We start from the raw sequence: 10,226 nt of genomic DNA, 5'->3' as shown, positions 1-10,226 counted from the left end.
AAAGAAAATGTTTGGACCGAGTGGACACATACATCATGGTGGGCTCAAACTCTTTGAGATAAACTCTTGCGACACGGTGGACCTGCTCATAATATTCAACTAGTGGACCGCACCATCAATGACTAAAATTCAACAGGCCCCATGCTTTAGCAGCCAAAGTACTGCAATTTGCTATAACTAATACTAACAAACATTTAAAAATAATATATTTATAAATAATTGTGAAACAAAAAAACACTAAAAATTTAAATTTATATTCTCTTAAAAGACCTATTTACATGATGTATGTATATGAAAAATAAAAATAAAATATATTCAATTCAATGAAAACAGATTTCCCAGAGGGTATTTTAATCCATACAATACTCCACAGTGGTCAGGCACATACAGCTGAAAACCTCTATCCTTGAGCCGCGTAAAAACATGCAATGTTAGCAGGCTATCTGATGCAGCTTGGTGGCATTTCCCAACAGCCCTGTCCACCCCCAATTCATTGGCCACACGTTCCAACCCTCCATATAAGTTGTGACAGAACCTCATGAGATATTTTATGTCATAAACCTTGTACCCAAATATATCTTTCATCAATTTGAGAAACTCGCCAGTGTCATCCGGTAGCTCCCTCTGAGTGACCACCTTTATAAGATAGCCAAAGTCGTAAGCACTGTGGAAGGTGATCCAACTAAAACAATTGTTCCCAACAAGTCCGCATAGCTTCATGAGGAACCCGAAACGGGCCTCATCAATCCCGTAGAATCGATTGCGCTCGAAGTCAATGCCGTTCTTACGCAATAGTTCGATCGATTCGGGTGCGTGGAGGTCACACCATGGATCGAAGTTGAAATTAAATTGCCAGACGTAACAGTAGTTGGTCCCCAAATCAGGAAGGTTGCTGGCTGAGTCGGAGAAAGTGAGTCCGACTTGGATGAGCTTGAGCGCGTTTATATTCGCCCGAAGGAGTGCGTATCGATCCCTGGCTGCAGAGTCGGGTGTATCGGGCACGTTATGGTAGACGACACCCGGGAACTCAGTGTCCATAGAGATGAAAGGGTAGTCTTTGAGGAAGCCGCTGATTATGCGGAACTCAGACTCCACATTCAACGAATCCACATTTCCGATACGAATTGGTTTTCTGTAGACACAACTAGGTCTTGATGGTAGCATCTCTCCTTTTCGCTCGCTCGAAGAAATTTGAAACAGAGGAGAGAAGAAGTGGGTAGCTTTCGAAGAAATTTGAAAGAAATTTGAAACAGAAGAGAGAAGAAGTGGAGTTTTTATAAGTAACGCGTGGGTAGCTTTCGAAGAAATTTGAAACAGAAGAGAGAAGAAGTGGAGTTTTTATAAGTAACGCGTCTCTCTCACGCGCATGCGGAAATCTTTCGCAAGAACTTCCTGTGCTGGGAACCATGTGGGGCCTGCCATAATTTTTTTTGATAAATCCACCTTGTCCATCGGCTTTTTGAGTTCATTTTTGGGCAAGGTACCAAAAATAAGACGGATCCAAGATTCAAGTGGGCCGAAAATGTGAGAATTGAACGTCCACAGTTGAAATATTCGTGGGCCATAGAAGTTTTGGATCAGGTTAGTATTTGTTTTTTCAGTTTATCCCAGTATTAATGACGTTATGAACGGTATGGATTGCATGTCAGAATCACTGTCGACCCAGGAAGGTTTCAACGGTAGAAATTTCCCTACAAACCTTTTCCTTTACTGAGGCCCACTTGAATCTTGGATCGGGCTTCTTTTTGTCCTCATGTTCTAAAATGAGTTCAAAAAACGAATGGACGTAGTGGATCTGTCAAAAACATGATGGTGGGCCCCACATAGATTCCCAGCGCAGGAAGCTACTGCCAAAGCTTTAGCAGGACGTCCGCGTCCCTGTCAATCCGTACCGAGTTACTCAGTACGCTCTTATCGTACTGAGTAAACTCAGTTGGGCCCACCTTGATTGTATGTGGTCTATCCACACCGTCCATCCGTTTTTCCATCTAATTTAAGGGGTTGATCCCAAATAGAAGAATATCCAAAGATCAAGTGGATCATACATCTGGAAACACAGTGGGGATAATGATGTCCACTGTTGAAACCTGTCTAGGCTCTACAGTGATTTTTATTTGTCATCAAACCTGTTCATAAGATCAAATAGACATGGATGAAGGGAAAACACAAATATAAGCTTGATCCAAAACTTTCAAGGTCCCCAAGAATTTTTCCGCGGTACAAGTTCAATTCAACTGTTTCCTAGGGTGTGGTCCATTTGAATATTGAATATGCTTCATTTTTTGCCTCAAGCCATAAAATTATCTCGTAAAATGTATGGACGGAGCGGATAAAATACATAAATCATGGTGGACTTCACAGAGTTTACTCAATACCTTAAGCATAGTGAGTTACTACTAGAGCCGAGCAAAAACCAAACCGATCCGATGGATCCGACCCAATCCGATCCGAACTGAAGGCTAGAATTGGGTCGGATCGTGTTGGCCCAGTCAAATCCAACCGTACATCAAATCAAGTTCGGATTAATGGTCAATCTAGACTGATCCGATTCGATTGGATCCGATCCAAACTTATCTGATCCGATTCGAATCGGGTCTATATAAGTTTTTATTTTATTTTATTTTATTATTTTTTTATTTTTTACTTTTTACTTTCTACCTACCCGCATCCATTAACCTGAACCCTAAATCCCTAAATCCCTCTCTCTTTCTCTACCCGAACGAGTGCCACACCCATCTCGATCCCTAAGCTGAGAGACAAAGACAACACATCCACCCCATCATGTATGGCATCATCGAAAGCTTTGAGTACATCAATGGAAGTAGTGCAGTAAGAGTAAGGAATACTCGAACACACCTTGTACATTGCCAGTCGAGCCTTAGGTGCACCACCTCTGGCAGTCCCTTTGTCGAGCCCTTTGTAGCTTACATTCTCTACAAAGGAACTAGTTGTGGTGGCTGATGTGTGGGTACCATGGCCAAATCCATCCCTTGGGGAAAAGTGGTCAACTCCAGTAATATTGAGTTTCTTTCCCAGTTCCGCATGCAATCCTTTAATGTACTAACGGGCTTCGATTAGCTTCCAATTGCAGTTGGTGGAATTAAAATGTTCGCCTCTCTCATAAACACCCTTCTAGTGAGATGGCATTGGTCATAGTCCTTTATAGTTGAAACTTTCGACTCTGGCTAGGTCAGCCTTAATATATATATATAATTTTTTGAAATTTTTTTATTTTAAAAAAATTCCAAATATATATATATATATATATATATATATATATATCAGGATTGATCCGAACCGTACCCAATCTGATCCGACTTGGTTTCCCTGACCGAGTTAGACTCAAATCGGATTACGCCAGCAGGGCATTGGATCAAATTGAGTCAGATGACCCAGACTCGGTCCCGGATCAGATTGAGTTCGGGCCATGCCACGGAAATTTCGGACCGAGTCGAGTTAGACCCAATCTGGTCCGAGTCAACTCGATGCTCAGCTCTAGTTACTATGCAATCAGCTTCCCAACTTAGTAAGTAAATGTAATAAAAAATAATGTGGATGGAAAACTTAAGTGGGCCACACAAGATAGAAAATTAGAGAAAGAAATGCCTACCGTTCTGGTCTCCACGTGATATTTATATACCATCCAAACCGTTTATAAGGTCGTTCTCTCTAGGATTAAGATTAAAGGAAAAAAAAAACACATTATCCCGATAATAAAAAAGCTTTTATGGCCGTAAGAATGTTTCAACGGTGGGTGGTCGTTGAATCGTCACCATTTCTTTTTATGTGGCTCATTTGAATTTTGGATCTAGATGAGTTTTGATCGCATCTCGGAGAATGAGCTCTAACAATGGATGGATGGAGTAGATTTCTCACCAAAATCACGATGGGCCTTACCTAACATCCTAGTAGAGAAACGGAAAGAAATGCATTTCTATTTTGTACACATCACACACATGTGACAGCGTGACATATGGTTGAGAATCGAATCCATCCATCTGGCTGGTTCGAATTTTTATTAATTTTCCCATATATAAATATGGTCTAAACAGCATGTAATATCTAATATTGGAAATGAATGAATGTGCTCTGACTTCAACCCAATTTTTTAAAGATGTAGATTTATTTTTTTTTAAGTTAGTGCCTCAAACGAAGATTAGATAAAACTAGTTTTTAATATTTATAATTAATGTAGTGATTCATTTCGTATGTACCGAGCCAAAAACTATACCATACTTACGTGTAACAGCAGCATTGTACCATATAAAACCCCATTTGAAACTAAAATAGAAAGTTGCAAATAGAAAAACGGTATGCAGATTTTTCAACTGGAGTATTAATTGATTATTTGATACCCGGCTGCACATGATGTTTAAAGAAAGTGTAAGACCAGATCGATGGAGTACGCATCTACTTCGACAACGACATGTTCCTAGCGGACCGGATCGACGAGTTTTGATCACGACCCCATTTTAGTACTACAATACCTTGAAACTTGTTCCCTAGAGACCGACCAAGCGCTACGATTCCAACGCCGCACGACATGCCCCATTTCTGTCCCTAGATCAGAAGTCACATTTTGGGTACAATTCGAGGTGGGCCGCCCAACGAACGCGGGCCCCACTTGCACAAATCCCAATTTTGTCAAATCGATCAATCAATCAATCAAGTCATCCATCACTCATGTCACTCTCTCCCCCATTAATCAAACAAGCTCATGCCTTTCTCATTCAACCCATACCCTTATACGTGATACCCATCTTTTTTTCCTTCTTTTTCTCCTCATTTTACCTCTCTTTTTTTTTCATAATTCCCTATCTACCCAAAAAGCTCTACCACAAAACTCCATAACTCCCTCTTATTTCTACCATGTTCTAATAAGAGTAGAGAGATTTAGAGAGAGAAAAATATTAGACAGAATTAGGGAGAGATTAAGAAAGAAAGAAAAAAGAAAAAAACCAAAGATTAGGGAATGATTAAGAGAAAAGAGAGCTTAAGAGAGAATTAGGAAGAATCAAAAGATGAGAAAAGAGTGATTAGAGAAGATTAAGGGTGGAGATGAGCTTGGTGGACTGTACGATCACTGATATGAGCCAATCTAATCGTCCATCCTTCGAAGTGAGTGCATGAGAGGATTAAAATTCTCCATTTCTTTGTGATTTTTCTATTTTGGTGCGCCCACAAAGGTGGGACCCACCTTGATCATGTATTAAGAGTGTGGTGGACCCCATAGTAGCGGGGGCTCACCCCGGTGGCCAGATATCTTTCTCTTCCTTTCCCTTTCCTTTCTTACTTCCATGGTGTTGTGGGACTCACAAGTGAGCTATGTGGTTGGAGAGTGTGTTCCACATGCTATCATAGTGTGGACCACCTTGTGTGGCCTACTGTGATGTTTATTTTCTATTTAAACCTATTGATTTATATAAGTACACTTAGATGGTGAAAATACACCAAAATTGATGTGATCCAAAGCTCCTTAGCCCACCATGAGTTGGCTAGTCTAATGGACAGTGTAAATGTCTCACGCAGACCCCACATGCATACTATATAAACAAATTGAAAAATAAAAGAGAAAAGGGGTCCAGACGCTGGACGTTCACAGCGTCACTATCTAAAAGGGTTGGACTTCCACTCATGGGTCCTACTATGATGCGTATGTTTAATCCACACAGTCCATCCACTTCCTCATGTCATTTTAGGCATTGAATCAAAATATGATGCCAATACAAGTTTCAAATGGGCCACATCGTGAGGTGTAAAGTAGTGAAAAGTTCCAGCGTCACCAACTCTCCCTCCATGAGAGGTTTGGAGTGGGCTCCCACTCATGGGACCCACCCTGATGTAATTGTTAAATCCAAACCATCCATATATTTTTCTAGATCATTTTGACCATAGAGCCCAACATTAAGCTGATCTAACCATCAGGTGGACCACACTACAGGCAACGATGGGGTGGATAGCACTACCTCACGTCATCCATGCAATGTGGAGGGGAGCCCTCCACTCGTGGACCCCACCTTGTTGCATTTATGGAATCCACGCCGTCTACCAGTTTATTCATATCATTTTAAGCTATGGGCTAAAAATGAGTCAAATCCGAGTCTCGAGTGGACCGCACTGAAGGAAACAAAATCCCACTGTTGAAACTTTCTAAGGCCCACTATTATATGTGTGTGGGATGAAACCTACCCAATCCTGGTCTCATTTATTCCACAAATATCTGGCCGACAAGATAGATGGAGTGGATCATCCACTCATGGACCCCACTCATCAGAAAAAAAAAACAGAGAGAGAGAGAGAGAGAAGAAAAAAACAAAACAAAACAAACACTGTCCACCATCTCCTTTAGAGCATTTTAGGCCATGGGCCAAAATATGAGGCAGATCTAAATCTCGAGTGGGCTGTACCAATAGAAATAATGCCCATCTGTTGAAACCTTTTGAGGGAACGTTGTGGAGTCACTAATTATCCAAACCAGTCATAGTTAGAGTCTATTGGACCTTATCCGAGCTGGCCAAGACAGTGAACAGAGTAGATTATAAAAGTGGGGCCCACTTTGATGGTGTGACCAAAATACATACATACATATATATATATATATATAACAGGTGGGCATCGAGTCCAATCCGACCGAGTTAGGTCCAACCTGACTCAATTTGGTTTTGAAATAGGCCTAACATGAACTTGATCCAACTCAGTACTAAGTCCAGCATGCCTGACTCGATCCGAGTCTGGGTCTGGGCTGGGCTGGGCTGATCCGAACCGAGTCCGACCCGGTCATAAATACCGAGTCAGATCGGGTCATCGGGCTGGGTTATAAAATAGATGGATGGAGGGATCAAATGGATGGACGGAGGGGATAAAATACATAAATAAGCTTGATCTGATACTTGTGGGCAGTAGGCCTCACCACCTTTGAAACCTTGCAAGGGCCCCATCCTACTGGACGTGCAAAACCCTCCACATTCTTCATCCATTTCCTTCGATTAACAAGGGATTGTGGTTCCTAGAATAAGGCAGATGCCCGACTCAAATGGGCCACTCCAAAGAAACAGTGGGGATGGAAACATATAATTTACATTTAAACCTCCTCTTAACATGAATAATAAAAAAACTTTTAAAAAAATCAGAACGCGTCTGATGGGCTGCTAGTTGCCACCTGCCGGACGGGAGACGAGAGGAGAAGAGAGAGAGAGAGAGAGAGAGAGAGAGAGAGAGAGAAGAAAGGCCGGAGTTCAGAGGGTTACTGGTTGATGGGTGCCGGACGGGAAAGGCCGAAGGGGTTGCCAGGTTGGGTTTTTTCAGATCAGGGCATGCAATGGGTAGGGTAGGATAGAGACAAACAGATTAGGTCATTATTATTATTATATATACCCTACCCGACAACCCGAGTTCAGTCAAGTTTCAGATCGGGTAGAGTCTGATGGAACGAGTTTTGAATCGGGTTGGGTCGAGTTACTTGGTAACTTGATCCTGACTCGGTTTGAATTTGGATTGGGCGAAGCCTACTCGGTTCAAACCAACTCACCCATTCGCTTTGAATCGAGTCGGATTCGAACAAATCGGATGAGTCGGATCAGGCGAGTCAAGTCGTCCCATGCCTAACTCTAGCCACCAACGCCCAATGGGCGAGCGGACGCCCACCTTGGGGCATGAAAGTGGGACTGTACATGATGTATGTATCCTATCCACTCCATTCACCCATCTTGCCAAATCATGTTAGGCCTTGAGCCCAAAACTCAAACTAATCTAGATCTCAGGTGGGCCGCATCATAAGGAACTGTGGGGGGAGGGGGTGAAAACCCCATTAGACTTGGAATTTATTTGATATGGGATCCTTTTGACTTGAGAATCTCTAGATTCGAGATCCCTTGGATTTAGGACTCCCTGGGACTTGGGAATCCTTGGTTTTGGGATCCCTTAGACTTGAGATTCCATGGATTTGGGATCCTTGGGTGGTGTTTGGTGCATGGTATTAGATGAGATTAAGTGGCATGGGATTAAAAAAGTATAATTATTACATGTGATAGGGACTGTCCCCTATTACCATGGGATACCATGGCACAAACACAACTCCATGCCCTGTTTGTGTCATGGTGGTATATGGTTGTTTGTTTGTTACCTATTGAAATATATCATGATCTGCTGAAAGAATAACTACAACGTCGCCATCTGAAGCGACCGTAGTGGAATCCGATTCATCTTCCTTCTCCTTTCCTTTTCCTTTCTTGTCGTTCTTATTCTTACGACATTCATACTTATATTGGCCATTCTTACCACAATTTCAGCATTCAACTTCTTTCCTAGTACTCGACTTACCTCTTGATTTATCTCGAGCCTTCCTGCCCTTTCTGTTCTTTCCTCTTCCCCGTTCCTGTGTCAAAAGGGCATCTTTCTGAGTAGACCCCTGAGACTTCCTCCTTGTCTCCTCATTGAAGAGAAGCTAGTTACCTGTTCCATGGATACTTTTCCGTCTGGTGCGAAGTTACTTAGAGACACCACCAATGTTTCCCAACTTTCAAGCAATGAGCTAAGCAATAGTAAAGCCTATAATTCATCATCCAGGACCATCTTCATAGCGGAGAGCTGGTTTAATATATTGTTGACCTCATTCATGTACTCGCCCACAGAACCACCATCTTTGAACTTAAGATTCACAAGTCGTCGTATCAAGAAAATCTTATTGCCGGCTGTCTTCTTCTCATACAACCCTTGTAATTTCAGTCATAGGCTAGCGGCTGAGGTCTTCGTAGACACATGGTGGAATAGGGAATCGTTCAACCATTGTCTAATAAACCCCACCGCCTTCCTGTCCAACTTTTTCCAATCATCATCAGATATATCCTTGGATTTTGCTGATATGCCTAAAATTGGAGAATATAAGTCCTTGCAATAAAATAAGTCCTCCATCTTAGCCTTACATATGGTCTAATTAGAACCATTGAGGCTGATCATCCTTGATGAGTCAGCTTCCATAATTCAGAACCGATCCCACTCCGTTCAATGAACTTAGCTCTAGTACCACTTTGTTGGGGGCCTTGCACAAAACCTTAGGATTTAGCCTCCCAGAACAAACCAAAATTATGGGATAATTAAGCAATGAAATAAATCAAAGTACAAACCACACGACACAAGAGATTTTTACGTGGAAAACCCTCAAAGAGGTAAAAACCACGGGACCTCGTCCAAATCAACAATCCACTATGAAGTAGAACGTTACACCTTCTTCACTCACGTAGGAGTGGATAAACAATAAGAGAATAAAAGAAAAACGGAGAGATCTAACCGATTACGAGGACGTAGAAGCACTGAGATATCAAGTGCACAGTAGATCACCTCTATGAGCAGAACCTCCCTTCCACAAGCTTCCTCTCTCTCTTTCTCTCACACACCTTTGATAGCCCTAAACCTTTTAGCAAATCCTTGTAAACCTTTAGGAAACCCTCATGCATTACCTAGAAAGCCCTAGGTACCTCCTATTTATAGTTTAGGAAACTCCCTTTCACACCCCTCGCGAAAGGGCCTCAAAAATCCGCAATTCGCACAAAATTGCGGAACGAATTTACATAACCTCGACTGGTCGAGCACCTCGGAGAAAATAATCATATGGTCACTGGACTTTAAGTTGAGCCCCACTCGACCGGTCGAGTGCCACCCATGACCGGTCGAGCGAGGCTCATGACCGAGCGAGTCCTGGGAGGAAATCCCAACATGTATTGTATCATATAATCATTAGAATCCTCAAAATGTGCCAAGCAAACTTCTAAAGAGTCGAGAAATTCAGTTGAGAGGGGCTCATTCTCCACCTTGGAATCAAGTGTGTCATATAAGTGAAGCGAATCAATGTCACTATGTTTGAAAATTACTTGTGCTTCTCAATCATTAACTTGGACTATAATGGAGATTGATTCCTTGGGAAGTTGAACCGTAAGCTCTTGATCATAATCTAACTCCTCATTCTCAAATTCAGTATACTCCACAAGTGAGTTAGAATCACTCTTCTCCCATCGTGTTTCTAGATTGGGTTGAGGTTGGGCTAAACTAGCTTATTCCTCATCAATGGGACATGATTGAATTCTTTGATTGAAGGATTTAAACATCTCTAATGATGCTCTAATGTCTGTGAATGTTTGCGTGACATGTTGGTTGAATTGTTCTTGAGCATTCATGAATTTTTGAAGTGAATCTTCTTGGATTGTTTCTGATTCAATCTCATAAGTAGGGGA

General features: G+C 41.9%; 1 protein-coding gene across 1 annotated transcript; it reads right to left on the bottom strand.

The window, feature by feature from the left end:
* Positions 1-235: 235 nt before the first annotated feature.
* LOC131254286 (probable CCR4-associated factor 1 homolog 11) lies at positions 236-1,164 on the bottom strand. The gene has a single exon (XM_058255279.1). It carries the CDS (start codon positions 1,162-1,164, stop codon positions 316-318), a length of 849 nt encoding a protein of 282 aa, XP_058111262.1. The 3' UTR covers positions 236-315.
* Positions 1,165-10,226: the final 9,062 nt, after the last annotated feature.

This window comes from Magnolia sinica, chromosome 8 (genome assembly GCF_029962835.1).
Source record: "Magnolia sinica isolate HGM2019 chromosome 8, MsV1, whole genome shotgun sequence".
NCBI lineage: Eukaryota > Viridiplantae > Streptophyta > Magnoliopsida > Magnoliales > Magnoliaceae > Magnolia > Magnolia sinica.
This window is presented reverse-complemented; position numbering and strand designations above follow the sequence as displayed.